Source organism: Astyanax mexicanus, chromosome 1, assembly GCF_023375975.1.
Source record: "Astyanax mexicanus isolate ESR-SI-001 chromosome 1, AstMex3_surface, whole genome shotgun sequence".
Lineage (NCBI taxonomy): Eukaryota > Metazoa > Chordata > Actinopteri > Characiformes > Acestrorhamphidae > Astyanax > Astyanax mexicanus.
Genome location: NC_064408.1, coordinates 31642614 through 31668832, shown reverse-complemented (window position 1 = coordinate 31668832; position 26219 = coordinate 31642614). Strand labels below are relative to the sequence as shown.

General features: G+C 36.4%; 2 protein-coding genes across 3 annotated transcripts in view; one reads left to right on the top strand and one right to left on the bottom strand.

Moving 5' to 3' along the window:
- wdr44 (WD repeat domain 44) overlaps positions 1 to 8854 on the top strand; it is a 30838-nt gene extending 21984 nt beyond the window's left edge. Inside the window, exons 15-20 of the mRNA XM_015602203.3 lie at positions 59 to 250; positions 1355 to 1456; positions 1713 to 1828; positions 3153 to 3280; positions 4187 to 4321; positions 5226 to 8854. Of these exons, the coding sequence (XP_015457689.1) occupies positions 59 to 250; positions 1355 to 1456; positions 1713 to 1828; positions 3153 to 3280; positions 4187 to 4321; positions 5226 to 5314 (762 nt within the window). The 3' untranslated portion in view covers positions 5315 to 8854. The remainder of the gene's footprint in view (positions 1 to 58; positions 251 to 1354; positions 1457 to 1712; positions 1829 to 3152; positions 3281 to 4186; positions 4322 to 5225) is intronic.
- A 1122-nt stretch (positions 8855 to 9976) lies between these two features.
- zgc:163098 (uncharacterized protein LOC100037380 homolog) lies at positions 9977 to 25168 on the bottom strand. 2 transcript variants are annotated; one of them, XM_049476381.1, is made up of 24 exons: positions 25078 to 25168; positions 24076 to 24158; positions 23601 to 23712; positions 23084 to 23193; positions 22745 to 22812; positions 22076 to 22170; positions 21885 to 21949; positions 21588 to 21753; positions 21095 to 21300; positions 19268 to 19311; positions 17175 to 17279; positions 16421 to 16487; positions 16063 to 16229; positions 15096 to 15258; positions 14395 to 14474; positions 14181 to 14268; positions 13934 to 14062; positions 12857 to 13052; positions 12485 to 12562; positions 12330 to 12363; positions 12047 to 12194; positions 11277 to 11387; positions 10879 to 11123; positions 9977 to 10494 (listed from the first exon to the last, which is right to left on the bottom strand). In XM_049476381.1, the coding sequence occupies exons 2-24, from the start codon at positions 24151 to 24153 to the stop codon at positions 10362 to 10364; spliced, it is 2688 nt and encodes an 895-aa protein (XP_049332338.1). In that variant the 5' UTR covers positions 24154 to 24158; positions 25078 to 25168; the 3' UTR covers positions 9977 to 10361. The 2 variants fall into 2 exon arrangements, with proteins under 2 accessions (XP_049332338.1, XP_049332340.1); XM_049476383.1 differs by lacking the exon at positions 25078 to 25168 and adding an exon at positions 24813 to 24831.
- Between the last annotated feature and the right edge of the window lie 1051 nt (positions 25169 to 26219).

Here is a 26219-nt window from a genome sequence, read left to right as displayed (position 1 = left end):
TTGTAGTAAATTGGTGGAAATGTAATTCCGTTCACCTCACACTCCCGTCTCTCTGCAGGATGACCGTTATTTCCTGAGCGGCTCTCTCGACGGCCGGCTGCGTTTGTGGAATATTCCAGATAAGAAGGTGGCTCTGTGGAATGAGGTGGACGGTCAGACTCGCCTCATCACTGCAGCCAATTTCTGCCAGAACGGCAAATACGCAGTCATCGGCACCTACGACGGACGCTGCATTTTCTACGACACAGAGGTGTGTGTGTGTGAGTCTGTCTGTGTGTCAGTGTGAGTTCTAGACTGAATTGATTGTGTTGGTGAACTAGTAAATTAGACCTGTAATTGTTTTAATATAGTCATTTAGTTGTTAATGATCTCATTTACCAAGAAGAGTTAATGAGTCTCTAAATACACATGAACGCTTTTGTGTAAGACTGTAGTGTTTATGAGAATGTGGCTATTCTCATTTACTGCAATACACTACAGGATGTTTATGAGGTATATTACTTCTATTAAACACATCTCACTTATCTCACATAAAGGTGTAACCTCTAACATTACATTTCCATTCTGATTTTACTCCCAATAATTCCTGAGGCAGTTATTGTGTACTCTAAAACACTGTAACTTATTGCACTATTAGCTTAAATTAGCTAAAGCAATAGTCTCTATTAGCTGAAGTCAAACCTGTTCTCGCTAATTATTATATTGGCTAACATGATGGTGTTATTCTTGCATTAACTGTTTATGATTGTTAGGAAAGTTAATCAAAACACTGTCAGATAGATTGGCTTTTATATATACAGTTCATATATGAAAGTATATTAAGCCTTTTCCTTAACATCTAAAAAAAAAATATTGTCTCTTGAGCTTTCAAGGCATTCTACAGCTCTCTCCCAAAACCCTCAGGATTTGTAATTATTTATTAATTATTTTGATTATTATTTTATATACAGTTAAATAATGTTCTGATGTTCGTTTGTTAACGTCTGACAAAATAAAAATTTTACAAACGTTTCATAACTTCTCTATTCTCTCACTTATGGGTAAAAAAAATGTGAGACAAAGTGATGTAATTTATATTATGATACATATCGATATCAACTGATATGGAAAACTATATCGTGATTTAGATTTTTTTTTTTTCCATATCGCCCAGCCCTAGGCCTGGACTGTTTTTAAGTTTAGTTTTTTGTAGATTTATTTTGATAGATTGTCTTCATATATGCCTTATAACAAACTCTTGCCTGAAAGGCTGATACAAAGCTTCCTCTCTGTATTCTTTTACTCTTTTCCCTCTCTTTTCTTTCTAAAAATGATAATGTTTTAATCTATTCATTTATTTCTGTTTACCCGACAGCGCCTCAAGTACCACACACAGATCCACGTCCGCTCCACCAGGGGGAGGAATCGCGTAGGCCGCAAAATCACTGGCATCGAGCCTCTGCCTGGAGAGAATAAGGTACTAGACGTCTAATTATGCTTAATGCATGCATGCTTATTATTTAATGAAATACCATGAATTTAAATGGAGCCTGGGCTAAAATAAACCACTCGACAGTTTAATTCCAGTTTAACACACTTTCACCCTCCTGATGTAGTTAAGGGGTAATTTTACACTGGAACTGGGAGGCCAGTAAACACTAGTTTATTAGTTTGTTTGTGTGAATAGGTGAAGAACAGACTCAGTTAAGGAAGAGTTTTCTGTATCTTAACAGATCCTGGTAACGTCCAACGACTCGCGGATTCGTCTGTATGACCTGAGGGACCTGTCTCTGTCTATGAAGTACAAAGGCTACGTCAACAGCAGCAGTCAGATCAAAGCCAGCTTCAGGTGAGGAGAAACACCTTTAAAGAAAAAATACTGAAGACCTAATCTGAATATTTGCACCCGTCAGATATTAAAATGTATTCATTTTATGGTATGTTTTAGAATTACTTAAATAATGAAGAGGTCCTGTAGTATAATAAAGCAGTGTTTCTTAATCCAGGTCCTGAAGGAGCCCTTTGTGAGCTGATTGACTGCATCAGATCTATTAGGAATGAGAAAGCACTAATATTAACTTGGCATGGCACTTTCAAGACCCTGGGTTGAAAAACACTGTAATAATGTAATTATGATATTTAAATACTTATGTTTTAATAGGAATGGAGAGATTTTAAGTTGAATAAATTATAATTTTATTACTTATAACAGACGTCAGATTATTTCTTTTATATAATTAAGTCTTTTAATTGAAAAAAAAATGGAATAACGGCAAACTTTTTCAAAACAGACTTTTGTCTTTACATATTTAACAGCAGATTTAACACTCCAGACTTGTATGACAGAATTGTAGAACACACTTATAGGTTCCTGACAATTTTTAGGATTTGTTTATCACTCTTTAAAACAAAAAGGTTTTGGCAAAAAGCAGAAAAAAAATGATTGAAAGCTGAGTTTCACCTCTTTTAATATAAACTAAAAAACCAAGGTAAGAATTTAACACAACAGAGCACAGCACTAAAGTCAAGCTGTACATTGAAAGCACAAAATACACTGTACTTATTAATAAATATTTAAAATACAGATTTGCTCTCTTTGAATTAGTTCAGTCAGTTTAAAAAGCACGAGACAGATCACATTTAATCTAAGGGAATCTGTCAAGTTCCTTCAGCTTTCATTTGGTTGCTTACTGGGACGTCAAAGCTGAGCCTGTGTATGTCCAAATGTTTTTGGACACACCTTCTAATTAATACATTTACCTACTTTAGGTTGTGCCCATTGCTGACAAAGATTTGCAAGTATACACACACAACTTGCCTTGTTCCAGTAAAGATGTATTACCAATTGAATAGGACTGTCTGTAGCAGCTAAATAAACCTAGTGCTATCATGCCTAGTGCTAGTTATGGGGTGGAAGGGTAAAATGCCCCCAACATTGAGCTGTAGAGTAGTGGAACTGTGTTCTCTGTAATGATGGTTCTTTATCCAGTACTTTTGGGATAGTTTAAGGAGTTCACTAAACTACAGTAACAGAAGATTAAGTCCTGACTGTTAGTGAGGTCAGGATGTTGAATGGTGTATTTAATTGCTGTCTAAACAGTAGATTGAACGCTGTTCTTTTTCTCTGCTGGGCAAGCACAATGGTTACAACATGTATTGTATTCCTCTTCCAGCCACGACTACTCGTTCATCGTGAGCGGTTCAGAGGACAGGTATGTGTACATCTGGAGCACCTACCACGACCTCAGCAAGTTCAGCTCTGTACGAAGAGACCGCAATGACTTCTGGGAAGGAATTAAAGGTAAAAACTACCAACAAGAACAATTTTCACAGCTATAAATGATAAACAAACATCACTGACCTGTTAGTGCAATTCATTCAAATGGACATACAGTATTAATATATATTTGATATGGTACATTTCGAAGTTTCTGTCTGAATTAGTTTTAAAACTAGGGTACTTGATGTGAGAAAAGTCATGTGCTATATCACTTAAAGACCTGAATTATATTCAAGTTATGGAAAAATATATGAATAACACACTACTTTCCTAATATAAAATCTGTTACAATAAATCCAGTTATCTAAAACTTTTAGTTTTATTTACCTTAAACATCTAACATTTAACTTAAAAGTGTTCTAAATCACATAGAATTAATAAAAATGAGTTTGTATTACATGGCCTGATTTGTTCGGTAGTGCTGACGAGCCCTAATGTCTAAATTGCTGATTTTTTTTCCAGTGCAGTGGGCGGGGCTAGGCTACTGTTTAATCGGCTGGTTTATGATCTATTCTGATGGACAACAGGTCTCAAATAGTGTTCTGTGCAGCAAAAAATTAATAATAAAAAAAAATATGATGTCCATTGTTATTGACTGCAGGTGTGATTAGCCTGACATCATATTAAAGCCCCCTGGTGGCCATTAGATGTAACCTAATTACAGAATGACCTGCAAGACTGTGGATTATAAGCATTATTTTGAATTTGTTTTATTAAATGTATTAATTAAACCACAAGATGCGCTCATCCGGAGCTGTGTTCAGGATGTTTATAAAGCACACAGTAAAAAGCACTGATTGATAAGAGTTTATTTGCAATCTGTAGCTTATAATTTAATAAATAGAGGCTAATAAATGTCTAATAATACACAGTACTTTGTTTAGATGGTGCTGATCCAGCTCTAATGTTAATGTTTGCGTATTGCAGCCCACAACGCTGTGGTGACGTCAGCGATCTTCGCACCACACCCCGGTCTGATTGTGCCTCAGGAGGCGGGGCAAGAGAAACCTGATGCTGAGTGTAAGACTGATGATGCAGACGATTCTGAGACCATCCCATCAGGTACAGCGTGTAGCCATGACTATTTCACATTATTCCACATTATAAAATCAATTTTTAAAGAATTAGGATTTCTCTCTCTCTCTTTTAAAGATTCTTTATGAAATGGTTCTTTGGATCATGAATTTCCACCACAATTAAATTTAGATGTTTTCTTTGCATTAGATGACCATTTAAACACATACTGAATACACACTGTGTATATCAGAGTAGAATTGAATTGTGAATGACCCATAAATTCCAAATAAATCCTTAAGTTTGTATTTGAATTGACAGGAACAGGAAGTGGAATTGCACGTTACATTCAAATTGCAGCAAGCAGAATTGGAATTCCATGAAATTTAATATACATAATTAAGTTGTACTAAACAATGAAGCTTTTCTATTTTATTCAATAATGGATGCTTTATGTTAGTGTCTGTTGTTCCAAGAAAGAAAGAAAGAAATCTGTTAATCACATTAATCACATTCTCAATGATATGTGATAAGAATGAATTTCTCTGAATTGCAATGACTTCCTCCTGTAATCACACTCTTTGTAATTCCAATTTTAATTCCTTTATAAATTTAATTTAATATTAAAATTCTCAATTACATATAAGCTGAATACAGACTATTTTTGCATATTTCCAAGATATAATAAAAATAGCCTTTGTGTAATTAATAACTAAATAAATCTATAATTGCTACATAAACAGTGGTATTTAAAGTTTAAGGTAATTTTTCCTGTCTTTAGTAAAGTATCAGTGTTAATATTGTTCTTCTTCTTATTGGTTTTAAAATGTCAGCTGTACTTCGTTCCCCTACATCATTCTAACATTCCTTTTCCACTCTCTCTCTCTCTCTCTCTCTTTCTTTCTCTCTGTCTTTCTTTCTTTCTCTCTCTCTCTCTCCCTCTCTCTCTCAGGAGCTTTAAAAACAGATCACACGGAGGTCCTCCTGTCTGCTGATTTCACCGGCGCCATCAAAGTGTTTGTGAACGTCAAAAAATACTGAGTGCTTTTAAATTAATGAAAAGAAAAAAAAAAAAAAAGAGTTCAGTGGATTTTAACAAACTGAACCGGAGACATTTCACACAAATATCACATTTCTAAATGGAGGAGACCTGTCTGCTCCGCCCACAACTCCCCTTCATCAACCAACGGGCTGCTGGCGAGTGCTCGCGAGAGGACGTCTGCCTCCTCTCTGCAGGGAACAGGGACCCAGAAACTAGAGTCTGATGGGAAGGTGGAGGACTGTAGAAAAGGGACGAGGAGAAACATTTCCACAACGCAGCGCACTTTTCTTCATCTGCTCTTTTCTTTCTTTCCTGCTTTGTTTCTTTCTTTCTTTCGGTGTAGTAGATGGAGCAGCTGTGAACTGTAAGTTATGACTGAGGTCACTGTAAGAGTGGAAGTGTGAATGGGGATAAATGATATAAATAAGGGGTCAGCTTATATATGAAACACAGTGCAGCACAGACAGCGTGTTTAAATCATAAAATCACATGTCTGACATCATGCTAACGTACTCGCTCAGTGCTACAGCGCAACAGAAAACACACCTAGCACTGGAGCACTGTTTATTTCCACACAACACTACATAACTCATTCAAACCGTCCGAGAACATGAAACTATTAGAAGAGCACGTCTGACAGGAGATGATTGGTTTCTCCATTTATTAGAGATATGGGAATCTGTGGAGTGTTGCCAGTGTCCAACATATCTGCAGACACTTGAACCTTTTTTTATATATTGGTACAAATCCAGAGCTAAAATGATATGGATCAGAAGAATGAAGAAACATTTTTTATAAACGCAGATATGCTACATGGACAAAAGTACTGGGACACCTGCTCATCCAGAGTTCTTTTAAAACTGCAGCTATTTAAAAAGTGTGTAACCTGCTTTTGTTGAAGCAACTGTCTCTACTATCAAGGGAAGGCTTTCCAATATTTTTTTTTTTTTTTTTTTTAACATTTTTTAAACATTGCTTAAGAATTGCTTGAGGATTAGCAGCCCACCTTATCCTCAACTCCACCCAACTCATGGCATGAGGCATGGTGCCAATAGGTTCATATTTATCTGCTTAATAGAGTCCTAAATAGCTGAATACGTCCATTACAGTAGTCCAGCATTATCTAAACATTTTGCTCTTTTAAAATTTAGATAATCATTGAATATTGGTGAAAATGCAGAAAATGATCATTATAAATCCTTAATAATAATCATAAAAGCACATTGTGTTTTTGACCCAATTAAGGGGCAAAAGAGAGAAAGCGACTAAAACATTGCATTCTATAAAAGAAGGAATCATAGTGGATTTCACGACACAAAAACATGTATCACATTACATTTCCCACAATAATTATATTATGATACTGTGATTCTGAGATACTTTTATAGACAATATTACTGACAAATCTATACGATACTTCACAACATCTGTGTTATTGAAGAAGATAAAATACAGGATTCATTGGTGTCCGTTTCACAAAGTTTAACAACCAATATTCTTCACTTCAGGTTCATTCACTGTTCAACTCATTAGCACCACCATGTGGAGTAAATAGGCTGTAATTTTAGTAAGGTAAATAGGGAGGGTGAGTCATAGGGTGTTCACAGTGCCTATGTTTCCATAAAAATATCATCATGTATCCATATTATAACAGTACGATATATCATAATATCAACATATCGCCCCATCGCTTGTCAATTATTATTATAAATATTTTTTTTACATTTTATCTATTGCATCGTGTAAACGTCTCGCAGCAAATGGGCCCATAGAAAATATAAAGATATTAAAATAATATTAAGATATTTTGAGGTCTCCTTTTTCTGAGATCTGACTGCTATTAAAACAGCAATTAAAGGTATTATTTAAAACTATGATTTTAAAACTGATCATTTCGTGTCAGCCATGGTCTTCTAATTGTTTTTTTATGTTCTCAGATGGTTTGAATTAGTTGTGTAGTGCATAAAAAAATATCATGTATCAGTATTATAATACGATAAATCATGATATCAATATATCGCCCAAACCACTTTTTTTTTTACATTTCATCTTTCACATTGTGTAAACATTTCAAAAGAAATGGGCCAATAGAAAATATAAAAATATTCATTTTTTTATAGGTGATGTAAGTATATTTTGAGGTCCCCTTTTTTCTGCCAGCTGCATAAAAAATTATGCTGAATTATGCTGAATCTGAATGGCTCATTTATACACTGTTTTAGTACCAAAAAATGATCATGTCAATTAGGGGTGTGCCATATTGTGCTGTACATGGTAATATCGCCAAAAAATTGGAATATCATGAACAATATTATACCCTGAAATATCGTGCCATATTACCCACCCTAATTACCTATATTAGCAAAAAAATTCACACTGTTCTAATTACCTATTATATATCTACTGAGAAAGATTATATCTGTCCAGTATCATTTGTTTTACTTTAATCCTGGATAAATGGAGATATTTGGAGAGCATTATTATTAGTATCATGACATTCTTGATCATTGACTTCTGTTACAAATCTGATAAAATTATTTTTTTTAATATCTCAGTTAGCCATATCATATTGCATGTAATAATACAATTCTAAATAATTTAAATAATAATTGTCATATCGCCAAAAGTATCGTTATTTTGAAAATACCATGAAATATCGTGATATTATTTTAGAGCCAAATCGCTCACCCCTACTGTTTATTTTAAATACTGTAAATCTCACTGTCCACATGCTTCTATGTGTCATTTATGTTGGTATGGGTGTTAAACAGTACATGCACTAGAGGGCAGTTTAGAGCCAAACGGTTTTGACAATAAAAAACATGGCAACAGTGAATGATTTCCTTTAGACCAAAAACTTTAAATTAAACAAACATCATGTCCATGTGGTTGTGGTGGTGTTTTGTTTTGGTTAAACGGATTCTGAGATTTTCAGTGTTACTGCACAGTTCTGTCTGTATCTGTAAGCTTTTCAGAAATATGGAGAAAATAAATTCAGAGAACGGATTGAACTCTATCAGATTCCGTAATTAGCATTTAATAAATGAGCATTAATGCCGTTTTCTGAAGCAGAGCTGCATCTGCATTCCTACTTTTCATTTCTTAATGGAATTTTCTATAAGATATATATGCTGTTCAGATTGTGCTGGGCTGTGTTTTATGTACAGTATAAGCGGTCCCATTTTAATATTAGGAATGAATGAATAAAAAACGTTGACAGTTAGCAGATAAAAGTGATTTACCCTGAGGCCTGTACACACACACACACACACACCTTTTCTTTGCCAGAGGTTTCTGATCAGTCCATAATCACTGAAAATAAAACTCCCCACCCACCCACACACACATTTCCCATCCTGGCACTATCCTAACTCATTTCAGCTGGATTTAGGTTCTGCATTTCTCGATGGTGTCTGTATCAGTGTTGTTGTACACTTGTAAAAATAATTGAACCACTTGATTTGTTGTTCTTTTTTTTTTTTTTTTTAAATGATTGATGATCTCACTAAAGAATAAAGGATAATGGTTTTCCCATGGAAGATCCGGCTGTGAGAGATGAATGTATGAATGTCGTGCTGCCGCTGTCCTAACATTTGGGTTCTAGGTCTGTTGACCTATGAACAGCAGCTGTCATACAGTATATCGTACAGTATGAGGACAGAACTTTTATTTAACATGAGGAGCGCATTGATGTGAATAAACCAGTATGTTGTGCTCCCTTGGTCTCCAGACACAGGTGGCAAACAGGTTGTAGGAGATAAATAGCTCTGGGAACAATTTCAGAGACCATTTCACCTTCTAAATCAGTTTCTCTGATTTTGCTATTTATAGGTATATGTTTGAGTAAAATGAACACTTTTGTTTTATTCTATAAACTATCAAATTTCAAATAAAAATTTTGCAATTTAGAGCATTAATTTGCAGAGAGAAATGGCCGAAAAAGATGCAGAGCTTTCAGACCTCAAATAATGCAAGGAAACAAGTTCATATTCATAAAGTTTTAAGAGTTCAGAAATCAATATTTGGTGAATTAACTCTTGTTTTTAATCACAGATTTCATGCATCTTGGCATGTTCTCCTCCACCAGTCTTACACACTGCTTTTGGATAACTTTATGCCACTCCTGGTGCAAACATTCAAGCAGTTCAGCTTGGTTTGATGGCTTGTGATCATCCATCTTCCTCTTAATTATATTCCAGAGGTTTTCAATTTGGTAAAATCAAAGAAACTCATTTTTAATTGGTCTCTTATTTTTTCCAGAGCTGGATATAATTTGTACTTCAGTAATAAATTGTCAGAAGCAAGTTAGCTGTCGTTAGCACAGTAATGTGCATTAGGTATCAGAGCCTAATTGGTGAGTTTGAGTACAGTATATGACCATGGTGTCAGTCCTGATACCGATACCAGTATCTGTATTCATGTCTTCTATACAAAAGATTACTTTTTAAGGCTTCCGAGTCATTTTCTGTTAAATAATGTGCGATGCTCTCATACTTAAGTAATAATGGAGTATTTTGTATTTAATGAATGCTTTTGACTGGACCTGACTGACTTTTGCATAATATTTAATATTATACTATATTATTTTAATACGATATGTAATATTTCCTGCAGCAGGTTTAGATTCCCAATTTAAGAAAATTCAAACGTCGACTCTCCTCCACAGTTACTGCCAAGAGCTGTTTATTGTAAAGGTTGTGGGCCAATCCTGCAACAGATCTTTCCAAAGAGAGCTTCATTAAAAACAAAATTAAGAACTGTACAAATAAACGCTTCCTTTTACAAAAAAATCCGGGCCGAGCCCTTGTGTGTGATTGGAGCAGCCACAGAGAGAGAGAGAGAGAGAGAGAGATTCTGGGAAATAAACAGACAGCGGTTGTTGGCCCAAGTCCAGCCCCTGAAGCATCGTAGGACAGAAGCGTGTGTGAGAACAGCAGCAGTCCGTGGAGGAGGGTTTGGGGGTTGTTTGCTGGGTTTGCTGTCCTCCCCGAGCTGCTTCGGAAAAAGGAGAGTAAAGGTCACAGAGGTCAGAAACATGGTCAGTGTTCAGTGCTTGCTCTTCTTGGACTTCTTGTGTGAGCGGTGGGGCGATCGAGATGAAGACCTCCAGGATTTACGCTGAGGAGGAGACGGGGAGCGGGAACGCTTTGAAGACTTGCGCGGCGACCGAGATCTCGTCCTGATAGAGAGACAGAAAAAAAAAAAAAAAAAGTATTTTAGTATCGAGATCTTTTTCATCGCTGTTTGGAACAAAATACAGATAGAAAACAGGTCAGATTTAGTTTTGTGATCCTCGTACACCAACTGTTTACTAGAAAACCTCTCTTTTTTTTTTTTAAGGAAGGAGGAACTTTCAGCACAAACACAAGAATATTTGTAAACCAGAGGCCACTGCTGATGAGAAACGAGCTAACATTCAACTACTGAAGATGCTTTAATAATTGTGAAACTTCAGTAGTTGTTACAAGTGTTATTTTATGATAAATGTGAACAAACCACTTGCTATATTATATTATATTATATTAAAGCAAGTTGGGTGTGTGAGAGTGAGCATTGTGTGTACCTGTCTCTCTTCTCCTCTTTGTCTCGGCTCCGGCCTCTGCTCCTCTCTCGATCTTCGCTCTTCTTGCTCCTCTCTTTGTCCCGTTCTCTATCTCTTTCCTTTTCCTTCTCTCGCTCTCGGTCCTTCTCCCTCTCTCTCCCTTTGCTCTTGTCCTCCCCTCTCTCTCTACGCTCTTCTTTCTTCGATCTGTCTTTCTGCTTGCTCGCCGGCCTGTCTTTCTTTTCTTCATCATCTTTGTCGAACTCCTGTAGACAACACATAAAGAGGACAAAGTCAGCATTCAAAAAGTCATCAATTAAAAATAGAAAACTATTATTATTATTATTTGTATTATTATTACTGTTATAATTATGTGTCATGCATCACCATTTTAATGTGTTAAATGAGAGGTTGTGTACCTTTTGTAATAACTTGTTTCTGTAGTGTTGAACCTGCTGCTGGAGGCTCATGCTGGATTTTCTCTGCCTCTTTCCAGACTCCAATTCATCCTGAAACTTCATTACCTTCACCTGCAATTCACACACAGAGAGATACAGTCAGTTTTGTTGGGCATAATATGCATCATATTTGTTTCCTTAGTTGACAGCTGGAGACAATAACATTTACAACAAATTCTGGATCTATTTTATTTTGCTAAGTAAACAACCTAAACTTTCCTTTACTTCATTTTTAATGTATTGATCAGCCACTTGCATTAAAAAAAGTCTAAGCAAACTGCAGACATCAAGCATCTTGGCTGGATGTCATGATCTAAATCCTGTTTACAGCTTTAGAAACTACAGAAAGTCCATTACTGATTAATTAGAATTAATACTGAGTGACTATGGGCCCAATTCCATCATATACTTAATATGGTGTAAAAACCAAGCAAAACACTTTATTTATTAATACGAACTCAGAACTTCTCTCAACACTATTGCTGACACTACTGCTTTAAATGACTGATGTCTCTCGTCCAATAAGAGATCACAGAACTGCAACCATATGTGCAACCATAGGTCCTTTCTCAATTAAAAAACCTAGTGGTAATCTTATAAATAAGAAGTAAATGAAATTTGGCTTTAAATACACGTCATTAACATTATTTAAAAGTGTAAAAATACTGGTTGAGTATGTAAGCAGCAAAATGGGGACAAAAAGTTTTATTTTATGCCAATATTTCTCTTACCTCCAGCTCTCGGAGTCGAGTCCTCTTGCTCTCTGACATCTCAAAGTTCTTTAAGCTGCTCTTAAACTCCGCCCCCTCATACCTGCTGGGGCTGGCAGCATCATCGCTGCTGCTGTCGTCAGAGTCCGCCTCATTTTCCTTCACATTTCTGAAGAAAAGCAAGAGAGAGAATCAGAGGGGATGCTGTGGAAATAGAAACTGATTTATTTGTAAAGGCACATCTAATTCAGAATTAAAGCCTGTCAGTGAAATGCTCCAGATTAAAGCAACAAGAGGGCCTTACCCAGCATTCATCTCATCCTCAGAGTCTGATTTTGCTACAGGATCCATAGAAAACATAAGAGAGTCAGGTTAAATAGCAGTTCCAATAGCAGTGCAGTAGTAATGCCACTATGTTCTGTAAATAAAAGATCTTTTAAGAGTTGTTTTTGGTTATACCTGTAGGCTCTGCATCATCCACTCGCTCCCATTTAGACAAGGCAACACTAGGCACAGTTTTATCCAAGCTTTCCTCGACTGAAAAGCACACACAGGTTTACAGTTACAAACAGGCTCTAACTGAGCATGCACACTGAGACCAATGAAAGCAACATGGTGACCAGAAGTCTTTTTTTTTTTTTTTTTAACAGTGAGCAGCAGAAAGTTCAGAAAATTAAATCAACTTTATGCAAATACCAAAAAAAATAAAAAAAGAAGAAATGCTTCTTTGTAAGCAAGTAACCACATAATAAACATACTAGTTTACAGTTTACTTATTTTTGTGAATAATTTTGATAATAAAGGATTAAAAAAGCAAAGATCTTCACTCACAGGGCACACCATCAAGGTCATCCATGGGAGGTCCCAGAGGGACCCCATCTAGGTCATCAACAGGAACCCCATCAATGGATTGAGGGTCCCAAGGCATAGGGGAGCCATCCAGATCATCCAAAGGCGTCCCATCAATCTCTACTCCGTCCAAAGGAGTCCCATCTAACGGAGCCCCATCCAGGTCTGGAGAAGGCGGCTATGGAAGATAACAGTTGAATTAAAACTCTTAAAAGCTCTTTGAAAAATGAACTGTAAATTCTAAACCTTGATTAGGTTAATCATAGGATTTCAAAAAATTTTCGTCAACAAAAACGCTCATTTGTTGAGCTAACAGTGTCTCCACACACAGACACACGTGTTGGTTATCTCCATCAACACAAAAGCTTGACTCATCACTAAAGATGACCCACTGCTTTTCTGAGTCACTCCTTGATAGTCTACAATGACACCACTGAAATCTTTGGCAATATTAAGGCGGTGTTAAAGGTATTCACTGAAATGGTTTGCATGCTTGTAGCCCTGCGTCATGCATGCGTCTGCCAATGGGGCTGGCACCAACAGGATGACTCCCTGCTCACCAAAATCATGGCTGTTTTGTCACTCCACATGTTGCTTCTCCCTCTTTGTGGTCTCCCAGATCATTCATGGCTCTAGACTTATCCCTAACAGTAGTTCTAGCCCTATGATGAAAATTGCTTTTGAATTCCTCTTGTATACCTTGTATGGTCAGTCTGGTACAGCGATAATGTGCTCCTACGTTTTCAGAACAACACTTTCTGTGCCCCTGAGAGGGTGACCTCATCAAGAACGCAGCTGTTCTAATTACAGAATGAAAGTACTGCGTCTTCCCATCCTTAGGAGTATGCACTTGCAAGCCAAACTCACCAAGACCGTTCTTGCCAAGTACTGGAGTCTAAACTTGTGTACTTTGTATTGGGAAACGGTCTATGTTATTCTAACCTTTCCAATTTTGCAAAACTCTTTTAGTGTTAAACAGCCAATGTCTAATTTCAAGCCAATAGTAAAAAGTCTTGCTGATCTACTGATGACCAACTGTGATGTTGAGTCATAAGTCACCTCTGGTTGCTCAATCACTTCCTCTCCTGGTTTGATGAGGCCCAGAAAGATGTTTTGCAGCTGGATCAAAAAGGACTCTGGGTAAATGGCCCAGTCCTCCCACGCCCGGAAACAAGTCATAATCCTTTGCTGGAGAAAGAGACAGAGAAAAGAGCCGTGATGTGACTAAAACAGTTTAATGCTTTGTGTGTCAGACTCACACACAAACATAGGAAAGCAAACCACTCCTCTAACAGCCTGCACTCACCTTAAACTGCTCAGCTTGCAGTCTGGCCTGGATATTTCTATAAGCCTCCCCAACGTCACTGAAAATCTGAGGCAGCCTGGACTCAAAGCTGCCATAAACACAGACAAATACGCTGTTAGCTACTGCATAGATCTTAATATAAAAGTGTCACATTTGCTAACAGTGGCATGAAATTAGAAGGCAAATGTAAATGAATAAAATAGACCATTCTTACTATTTCCGGTAGTATGATGCATTAGAAACTTTGGCACAAGAGTTATACAAGATGTCCGAAACCAGATACAGCCTTGCAACCTGGAAAAAGAACACAAATACAATAGCAGGTGTGCAGAACATGGTGCAGTGGTGTGTAAGTGAACAAGACAGAGGGACAAAGGAAACCAAAAGATTATTGTGTGCATGAGCAGTGATGCAGAGGAGCCTGATTCTGAGCCTGAAGGAGCCACTGAATAAATGTATGCTGTTCTATTGATTACATTCTATGGGTAATCACACATATTTTAACTGTTATTTTAAGGTCAAAATGCGACTGTTTGTTGGTCAAGTTTAACAAGAAAAGAGTCGGGTGGAAAAAAAAACCCATTTAACTTAAACTAGGACCCACAATGTAAATTAGAAATTCCACTGTTGCATTGATGCTGCTATTATTACTATCAGCAAAATATCCTGGGTCAGTTACAATTTGATAAAGAATGAATCATATCAGACCCCAAAATAAATCCAGCCTAAAAACAACAAGTATAGTAAGAGTGTGGGTGTTTGAGATGAAGAACAATACGGTGCTGCACACTGCAGAAGGTTTACTCACATTTGGGATTTAAAGAAAGATGAAACATGCGATTTAAATCTAGTCTTGAATGGAAAGCTGTTCACTGTGAGATAGTTTAAGACAAAGTGGAATATGGAGTTTTGTACCTTCTTCTGTAGTGGGGTGTGGAGTATAGAAAGCGACTCTGAGATGCAGGACACCACTTCCTCTGCAGCTTCAGCCTTCTCCAAACAGAACAGCATGGCATCCCCAATCTCCACTCTACGAGGAGTTAAACTGCGCAATAATGCCTCCAACTGCTCCCGGTGTCTGAAACACACACACACATATACACAAATAAACACCACATCCTTAATCTGTCTTGTATAGAGGGGCACCCCCTTGAACCAACGTGCCACATATATCTAAATTACTTTCTCATCTTAAATTATTATATTTTTTTGCACTATAAAGGCACACCAGAATATAAACGTCTATTTTCTGGTCTATTTTTCAAATACAAGGCACACCGCATTATCTATCCAAATTTTTCTAGATTTCCAGTAAAGCTGGCCAGACAGCACTACACTGAGAAATCTTGTTCTGGTAAGCCAAAGAGATATTAGCTAGTGGTTCGTATAACGTAGCTTGTTTTTACAAAGTAAACGGGAAGGCTACAGTCTGACACACTCACCTCTGAATGGCTAAACATGTTAGCACTTAGCAGGTAATGCTAATGCTGCTCCAGCAGTGCTAGCCGGGGTTAGACGCAGGCTACAGCCCAACAATACTCACCACTGAACGGCAAAAACACTTAGTGTGGTTAGCGGGTAATGCTAATACTGCTCCAGTCTCGATTCTCAGTGCTGGAGGACTAAACAAACTATAACTAAACTATAACAATGCACTTCAGCAGAGTGGCTTTACTGCTAATTACAACCTGACTGGTCAAATTCATACATAAGACCAGATTATGAGGCACACTGTTGATGTTTGGGAAAATTCAAGGATTTTAAGTGAGCCTTATAGTGTGAAAAATATGGTAGACATACTGAAGGACAATTAATATACTTTTCCATTAATTAATTTCCATTATGATACACATACTCAACATAAACCTAAAATAGTACATACTCTGTCTTTAGTTGCCCTTTTCTCAGCTCCTCCTCATGAGTCGGGGAGGACTCCTCCTCCGGCTCCTCATCTCCATGAAGATATGGGTTAAGGACAGGGGGTCTCCACAGAGAGCCGCCCCGGAACATTCGGAAATGTGATGTCTTCCATTCACTTGTACTGTCTCCCTGCACACAGATTTCAGTTGCACAGTAAGAAGCAATGCCATTACATACACTAAAATTACAACACAAACCTTTATACACAGCCACTGGTATCAAACATTACAAGTAAGTGTAAAACAACATTAGCAAGCCCAGCACGCACTATGTTAATTATGTAGAACACTATGTAAGCAAAAAGATAGATAAACACATACCTGCAGTATAGAATAGAGCTTCCACCTGTAGTAAACATGTTCCTGACTTTTATTATCGAACAAAAACCTGAAAAAAGAGAGAACAGCATTACTTATGTAATTAAGAATCGTGTAATTTTCATCCATATTAACCATGAAAATAATCCCAAAACATAAATAATCTCTCAACATAACCTCATTACCCCCTACAAAAGTTTTTTTTTAAGTTATGCCACTGAAGAAGCACACTGGTCAGGGTTCATTACAAACAGGGTTTTCACACATATCTTTTATAAAAAGTATTATACATGGGAGTTAAACTGAAGTTTCTTCAGCTTCACTCAAAGATCAATGCCCAATTAGAGTGTATAGTCTAAATAAATTATAGATAACTAAATAGTAACAAATTGCTACATTTGAAATTGTGAGTATTTAACAATATACAACATTAAAAGTGTAAAATAAAAAAAACTGGAATCTGTATGTAAGTATGTAAGTAAATATAAAGCTACTTAAATTTAAATTCACTGAATCGATGTCATATCCTGCATAACACTATTTTTATTTATTTTTCTTTTTTTTTTTTAATTATATATAATGTTTGTCCGATATCTTTCTCCTTTCGAATTAACCAGGCTGTTTGACTGTTCATTGAATCTACTCTAAACTCTAGCATATAACCACAGAAACACATCATGTCCTATGCAAACAGCCGTGGCACCCATAATCAAATTATACAATTTCAGATTAAAGAATATTTAACCAGAACACACACCTGAAGTCTGGGTTGTTCTTCTCTCGGCTCATGATTATGGCCTCGAACATGGGTCCCTCTCTTACCACAAACTCAATCATCCTGTGGATGAGGCACAGCAGGTTCCTACGCAGCCAAAAAGACAGAAGGATGAGAGCATGAACAAGTGTTCAATCCTGCCTATCCCTCCATGTTTCCTCTCCAGTCCTCTTTAGACGTAGCTGTAGTCTCACCCTAACCCAGCCTACACCAAACCTTTGTCCTAGAGATCTAGAGTCCTGTGAGGTTCATTCTCTTTCTAAATGCTAAACGAACAGCATGTTCCTTTCAGATGTTTTCAGCACAGATTTTAACCTAACTTCTAAGTCAAATGCACCTTACAGTTTGGAGGTGCGGAGCTAACGACTTTAAACATTCTAACGTCACTGAACCCATTAGTTGTCTTGGCAACTAGTACAACACAATGTGTTTTTATATGTTCATCAATCGGATATACAGCTCTGGAAAAAAATAAGAGACTACTTCAGTTTCTAAATCAGTTTCTCTGATTTTGCTATTCATAGGTATATGTTTATTTAAAAATAAACATTGTTGTTTTATTCTATAAACTGCAGACAACATTTCTCCCAAATTCCAAATAAAAATATTGTCATTTAGTGCATTTATTTGCAGAAAATGAGAAATGGCTGAAATAACAAAAAAGATGCAGAACTTCAAATAAGACCTCAAATAATGCACAGAAAACAAGTTCATATTCATAAAGTATTAAGAGTTCAGAAATCAATAATTAGTGGAATAACCCTGTTTTTTAATCACAGTTTTCATGCATCTTGGCATGTTCTCCTCCACCAGTCTTACACACTGCTTTTGGATAACTTTATGCCACACCAGGTGCAAAACCCAAGTAGTTAAGCTTGGTTTAATGGCTTGTGATCATCCATCTTCCTCTTGAATATATTCCAGAGGTTTTTAATTTGGTAAAATCAAAGAAACTCTTCATTTTTTGATGGTCTCATTCCAGAGTTTCCAGAGCTGTATATTTTGTAAACAACTGCTTTTTCTAGATTAGAATCATCTGGTTTCAAATAAAATGGTGTGTTGCTTGCTGTTTAGCCTTTAATTGGCTAATTTCTGTAGATAGTATAACTAGCATTTTAGCTTGTGCTCATTACATTGGCCTTAAGCTAGTCAGCCTGGGACAGCTTTAGTTTAAATCACTGTACTTTAATTAGCTATGGATACTAATAGAAATATTTAACATTTACATAAAGTACATATTCAGAAAATATTTTACTGCAATGTAGTGTGCTAAATACTGTAACACAGGTAAGTAATGGTACAGGTAAAGTCCAAAATAACCAACAGAGTTGTTTGCTACCTAAAGCCCTAGAATAGTCAACTGAATATCCTCCTAACCAGTTTAATTTAAGCTAATATAGTAACTTAATACTGCATGAAAGCCTACCAGGAATTTTAGTAAGCGGAAAGGTTTATGGAACATCAGCAAAATCATGTTAGAAACGGTACTGAAACAGCAGGATCACTGAATCAGGTTTGTTAGATGAGGGCTGAAACCAAATCAAGCAGAAAAGTAGCTCAGAAGTTTTCTTTATTCCAATGTGCTAAGTTGGATTGGAAACAAATCTAGTCTATCTAGGTTTCTGAGACCATGATTTCGTCCCTCAAACTGCACAAAGCACACTTTAGCCAGCAGGTGGCACTATTTATCCTCTACACAATTTCTCTGCATTTCTCAACAATTATTTGACTTCACAATTATTTGATTCACTCAAATAGCGTATAGTTTGCAAAACGAATTTGTAGAGACGCATTTTGAAGTGAAAGTTATATGAAAATAACTGTCCTGTCAACGGTGCAATTAATCTGGAAACTTGTCAATGTCTTCTGTAGTTACTGATATGTATATACACAATTTTTTCAGCTGTGCTGCAGCAGTAGGTCGACAGTAAGCCTTCCATTAGTGCTCTTTCAAAGCCGTATCATAGGATTAATTAAACCGACAGAATGTGTAATCAGTGTCATTCTATGCCTACCGTGAATGTGAGTGGGTTTCTGAATCATACTGTAATATTAAGTGGATAAAAAGTGTGTACCTTTCTGATGGGATAACCACTGTCACTACGGCGTCGTACAGAGTCTGTTCGTGACGTCAAACCACGTGATGAAGATACAAACAATATAACGTGAGTTTATGTAGATAAAAATACCGTAGCATAGTCACACAACACTGCAAAACATCCTCACCAAGCACAACCCATTCTAATCTCAGCTATTCTCTCAAGGACTTCACCAAGCTACAATTATTACGCATGTTAACCTATATAAGTAACAATTAATTAACAAATACTATAACCAAATATAGTATAACTGCTAACAATATTAGTATATAAACTAATAAATGTATAAAAGATAAAAGTTCACTGAAAAATCTAATTTATACATAGCCCATTCATAGTTGGCTGGCCAAGGCATTTCTCGTTTCTGTGGTTTATGTTTTCACCTCGTTTCTCCTACTGTGGAGCTATCAGCCTAATGAAGATATGTAATGGAAGTCTAAATCCATATATAGCTTAGATTTACTCAGCTATACCTGAATCACCCCTAGCTCAGTAATTATTACACACTAAATCCCAGTCCCTTTATAAAAAGAGGCATATGAATAAACCTGGTTATATTAATTTGTGTAAATGGAAATATATTATCACAATTCCATCACAATAGTTTTTCATGGTTTTTGCAGGTATTAATCACCTTACACCACTGGTAATCTATAGAAGTAAACCTTTATTCACATTCCCTTTTTAATCAACTGCAACTGGACTAGAACAATTACATAATATTACATTTAGATTTTTCAGTGAACCATTCTTTTAAGTTAAACAGTGTTAACCTCAGGGAATTTCACAAAGCAAAAATTCTCAGTTTAGCCAGGTAACACATGCCCAAAACCAAGCCAGTCCAACAGCAGAGGAAATGAGGGACATTTCTATTGGACAGCCCTCATTTTGGGCTCAAGTTCTCTGGCTAACAGAGAAATCCTGCTTTATGGAACAAATACTTTTTATTTTTTTATTTAGTCTGGAAGCAGGTCTTGGGAACACACAGTTCCAAAATACTGGCCAACTACATCCCAGCCAACCATCTACCTATGTGCTTTCAAGAATTCCTAATTGAAACTGGAAGAACACCTTATTTTGATGGTCCACTTTCTACAAATCTGCATTGTGGAAATACAAAGTCAACTCAGCTTAAAAAAATTAAAAACTTCAACATTGTCTGGAACTTACCTTAAAACAAGTAGCTATTTAATGTATCTTTAAGTAAGTGTACCTAATAAGCTATGCTAGAATGAGGTAATGCTGTTTATCAACACCAAAACTGGTCTAGCAATACATACGCTACACTGCTTCCCATACTTAACGCTTACATTTTTACACACGCACGTGACTACATATCTACTACAGTCTAATACAGGTAAAGTAACACTTTACCTTGAGTAACAACTTAAGGCCATATCAATGTACATATTTATATTTATTGTCTGTTGTCTACTGCATGTTGGGTTTTGTCTTCTGGTTTACTAATAATGAGACTTAACTTTCCTTAACTTAATTCAGTTTTCTAGAAAAATGTTTTTTAAAACAAAAAAGCACTACCCATTTCTTTTACACTCAGCTGTATTCATATTGGATGCAAGTTACCCTTACCCTAATGTCAACCCCTGATGCAACCAGTAAAAAAAAAAAGGTGTAGAGACAAAAGAAAGCATTCTGTGCTTTTTAGGACCATCAAAATAAAGTATGCTTAGAACATTTCCTGAATAAATACACCCGTCCTTTCCAAAATCTGAAAAATTTCAAACACTTTAAACACAAGTGCACACCCACTGTTCATGCGATGGAGCAATTAGGAGGCTTTACCTTGTAGAAATCTTCCTGGGAGCGTCCCCGAGGTTTTGTGAAGTCGTTGCGAAAGCGGTCCCTCGGCTGCGCATTGAAGGGCAGCCCTGAGGGGGGTGGGGGAGCTGTGGTCTTCAACACCCCAATAGGAGTGTATAGGGGCTGGGGTGGAATTCGTACTGCTTTCCCCCAACCTAACTTCATCTCAAAACCCATCACTGTTTTACCTGCAATCAAAACAATTAAGCAGAAAAAATGTAATGAGCTTTATAGACAATGTCTGAGATGTGTCTCTATAGAAAAGTGGTTGATATTTATGTAAAGGATGTGCCTAATTTGACTCAGTTGTTTTACTAATATTATTAATCATTTAAAAAATATTACCTTTGTTTTAATGGAGGGATTTGATTATTTGTTTTTATTAATTTTGTGTAGCTTCATTTGATACATTAAATGATAACTGTGGAAGGTTGAATGGAATGGCAGAGAAATATAGATTAGCTCGTTTACTCACCATCTAAAGCAGCCAACGCTCTCTCCGCATCCTTCCGTGTCATGAAAGCAACAAAACCACGGTTAGTCACTCTGGTTCTCTCTTCTTCTGTTCGAGGCCACATGATCTTAACACTGGCAAGTGGGCCATACTTTCCAAACTCCTTACACAACATCTCCTCTGTCATCTACAAAAAACGTCATCACACAGAAAAAAACGTAACAATTTGACATTCGGTATGAGCAAGTAATGATAAACTGCTGATAAAATGACAGTACAAACACAGCTAATCATTACTACTTTAAAACTGGAAAATACCTTCGGGTTGATGCAGCCAATATACAGGTTTGTGGTGGTTGGCACTGTAGGGTCATCATCAAAGACTGGATAAAAAAGAAACACAAATCACATTCATTTACTCCCTGGACAACATCATCTGAAACTGATTCCTGAAAATCAATACGAGTTGATAAGAAGTGTCACACAAGCTGCGTGAATATATGCCTCACTTGAGCGCCGAGTCAGTGAAGGATCGATGTCTGGATACACCCCTCCCGGGTCATTCTTCTTTCTTTTATAACGCTCTTCTCTCTCCTCTTGTATTCTGTGCAAGAGATGGAGGATCATTTGTACTGTTATTAATGAGCTACATTTCTGTAAACTGTTCTACTGTTACCTAGAGCTACAAATACTATGGATCTTCTTTTACACCAAAGTGTATATCATATGTTGGTTCACACAGCAGCAATAAACAATGAAACCACAAGGCTCAGTTATTCTTTTGCATTAGTGTTACGCATGATAACTACTACAGGCTAATATATTTGATGATTGTTGTTCAGTAATCAAATTGTATTTTTTTTTTATTACTGCTTCTTGCTGACAGTAGGTCAAACAATGTACATAACTAAGGTTACTAATATCGGTTATTATTCAGATTAAAACGATTTAAAAAGAAATTGAAATTTGTTGCATATTTTCTGATTGATCTTAGCTTGTGGCTGCAGTGTTGCATGATGACAGGTTAGCCATTTTTTTTTATATTGTATATGTATAACATAAAAAGAGAAACATTAACCTAGGCACATTTTAACATATTTAAATCAAATTTTGGACTTCTTGATTTAAAGCTCATAGTCCATATCCAGTAGCCAGTAATTTGAGGGACTTGTACATACTGTTTAAGCTCATCTTTAAACAGTTCCAGGTTACTCTTCTTCTTTTCTTCAGTTTTCTTTTTAACAACCTGTAAAGGCAAAAAATATAAATAAATACACTGAACAAGAGAAACAAATCAAATCTGAGAAGACAATTTGTACTTTGACAGAATCTTGTAGATAATTTCTTTTTTTGTACTCATATTTCATGTTGAATGGACGAACAATAATGCTTCAAAATAACCCAGAATTTAATCTTTCTGAAAAATTGCCAAAGATACAAAATATTTGCATATATAGTTCATAGCTAATATATAACTATTTCCAAAGATGCAACTATCAAAATTTGTTGGTACTTACACTTTTTTTATGCTCTGTAGGCTGCACTGGTGACGCATTCTGTAGTACGGGAGTGAATTTAGCAGCAGGTCTGTAGAGTTTATTCTTCTTTACTTCTGCTGCCTCCTCATCTGTGAAGAAACAATAAAGACAGTTTATGACTATGACTCACTTACAATCAAAACCCACTCAAAATCATTACAATGCTGACAAATTATCATATTTTCTTCCCTCACCTATTCCATGTTTAAAAGAACTGACATAATAATTGATTAGCTCTCTTCAAAACATTATATTAATACTGATTTTCTAAGTACTGTCTGTAAATCTGTTTTAATACAATGAATCATAATGCCTTTGCACTTCTGTATCATTACTGTGTGTGTGTGTGTCAGGTTTATGAGCTATGGCTGATTTTGACATTAAAACCTGGTATGTCACTCCTGATACACAAGCAGCAGAGACCAGTCTTGAACATTGTTTTTAGCATTCTGTAACAGTCTATACTTGTGCTTGTTCAAAATAAGGTGTCTCTTACCTTTAGTGGCGTTCACTATCCCCCCTCGTACAAATGTCTTTACTCCACTTTTCTCATTGCTGTCAAAAGATGCCAAGAACTCCTCAAAAACTTCAGCTGCCTTCTCTTCCTCCTGCAAAATGAAAAAACAATTAACACACTCAATTTTTTTAAATCAGTGGTGTTAGCAAATCCACAAAGCATCAGGGTTGTAGGAAAATGTACATATATGTGTGTACCTTAGTAATAAATGTTAACCCCTTAACACTTTGTTACATTTTTGTTACTTTTCTGACTGATATTACACACCTATATATTGAGGATGTGTCTCAAAATATTACTTACGTTTAATAAGAAATGTTACTATTTTACAGCAGAGAAAATGGGTTCTGTATGACCTACACTTGTCCAAGCCCTGTTAAGGGGTTAAACTATTTTGTTTCACTTCATGGAGTGAAAGGCAGGTCACAAGATGCTGAGTGCCCAAAGTACCCACCTTTTTCTTTAACTCTTCTTGCTCTTTTTTTGTCAGAACCCTCTTCACTCCTGTAGACTTCCCTTTTTTGTCTGCCATATTGACTGTACATGAAAACAGAGCAGAATCCATCAACTGAATCCAATAAGACTAATTTAACAACTGTGGCCAAAAGAATTATAAGAAAAAATAGAGAAAAGAATTCCCGCATCACAATGAAATAAACACGACTGTATAGCATTTATAGCCAGCATTTTGCAGCTGGATAAGTAGAAGTAAGCTGCTCCAGACTAGACCGTAGTGAATCCTCTGTAAAATGAGAATGTGAACATTTAGACTCTAATTTTCCGTTCCACCTTAAGAAGCTAGCTAGCGTAGCCGTTACATTACACCCTCTGCAGGTACGTTATTTAAGGTGGAATGGAAAATTTTGAATTAAAACCAACATCGTTAGCAACGTTAACAGCTGTGTGTAAATAACGTTCATCTGGGATTATATCACATCTGTGGCGCTACGTTTACTGGTTAAAAATCGATTTCAACCCTGTGTATCGTTAGCCTGCTAACATAACCTAATTTTCAAAAGCAATACATGTTCAGTAACGTTACCTAGCTAGTTAGCTAGTTAAGCTAACTATCCACAACTCTAGCTCCTGCAGCAGAACTGAAAGGTATTATCTATTATAAAACTCGTTTATTTTTAGGTTAGCATATTCAGCCGAAAAGCTGGGTTCTGTGAGAGAACGTCAGCTATGTACCTTGGCTAGACTAGCTCGGTTGGAAACAGTTAACGCTAGGTTACTGTGGCTGGGAGTGTTAGCTAGGTTAGCCAGCTATCTAAGCTAAGCTACTTAGTGTTAGCTGTCTTGCTAACCAGCTAAACGCTATTCAAGTCATTTTCCAGCCTCATAAAGCCAAAGCTGAGAATCCTGCATCTGACAGTATCAAGGAGAGAGGCCGCTAAATCCAGCACTCGCTGCCATTCGTCACCTGAACGTATTAAATTCCACATATAACACTTACATAGTTGCTCCCATTAGAAAACAAGCAGGACCGTGCGTTTATTATTAATGCGCCATTTTGGATTTCCCAAAAATGGAAATAGCGGAAACGTGACGCCAGGCTAAGAGCGCCAATCAGAGGTGGCGCTTCTGGCCCGGTTACGTTTCGTCACGAGGTCGTTTCCTCTTTATCTGGTATTTTATATACAGTGTTTTATATACATATTAAATATATATATATATATATATATATATATATTATACATATTATACAGCTCTGGAAATAATAAGACACCACTTCAATTTCTGAATCGGTTTATCTGATTTTGCTATTTATACGTATATGTTTGAGTAAAATGAACAATTTTTGTTTTATTCTATAAACTACGGACAAACATTTCTTCCAAATTCCAAATAAAAACATTGTCATTTGGTGCATTTATTTGTAGAAAATGAAAAATGGTTAAAATAACAAACAAACAAAAATGTTATGAAATAACAAAAAAGATGTCAAAGTTTCGAAAGTCTAGAAATCAATATATGGTGGAATAACCCTGGTTTTTAATCACAGTTTTCATGCATCTTGGCATGTTCTCCTCCACCAGTCTTACACGCTGCTTTTGGATAACTTTATGCCACTCCTAAGCAGTTGAGCTTGGTTTGATGACTGTGATCATCTATCTTCCTCTTGATTATATTACAGAGGTTTTTATTTTTGGTAAAATCAACGAAACTCCTAATTTTAAGTGGTCTTTTATTTTTTCCAGAGCTGTATAAAAAATAAATATTTATTTCTGGACAGTTACCTTTGCTTTATATTAATGGTCGAGACTTTCAGAAGTGAAAACTACGGTGGCCGAGAAAGCCCAGCGCAGTGCAAATTGAAAAGCGCTGCAAAAGCACAAAACACATCCATCAAAATTACAACACAGGCGCAGCAAATAGAAAAACGCGCTGCAAAAAGAAAAACGCGCTGCAAATAGAAAAACGCGCTGCAAATAGAACCACAACACAACGGAAGTGAGTCACAACACAACGGAATTTTCCCGGGGGACCTTAAAAGATGCTGTACCAGCTGTATACAAAGGACAATAAGTGGCAAACAAGCTTCTGAAAAGTAAGTTATGTTTATTACCTGTGATTACCACGGTTGTGTGCATATTA

Excerpts from the sequence above, each read along its gene's own strand:
- zgc:163098 (XM_049476381.1), bottom strand. The coding sequence starts at position 24,153 with ATGGCAGACAAAAAAGGGAAGTCTACAGGAGTGAAGAGGGTTCTGACA. Across the intron at positions 12,364-12,484 it reads GGATGATGCAGAGCCTACAG|CAAAATCAGACTCTGAGGAT; the intron begins GTATAACCAAAA and ends TGGATCCTGTAG. Across the intron at positions 11,124-11,276 it reads GAAACAAGTTATTACAAAAG|GAGTTCGACAAAGATGATGA; the intron begins GTACACAACCTC and ends TGTTGTCTACAG.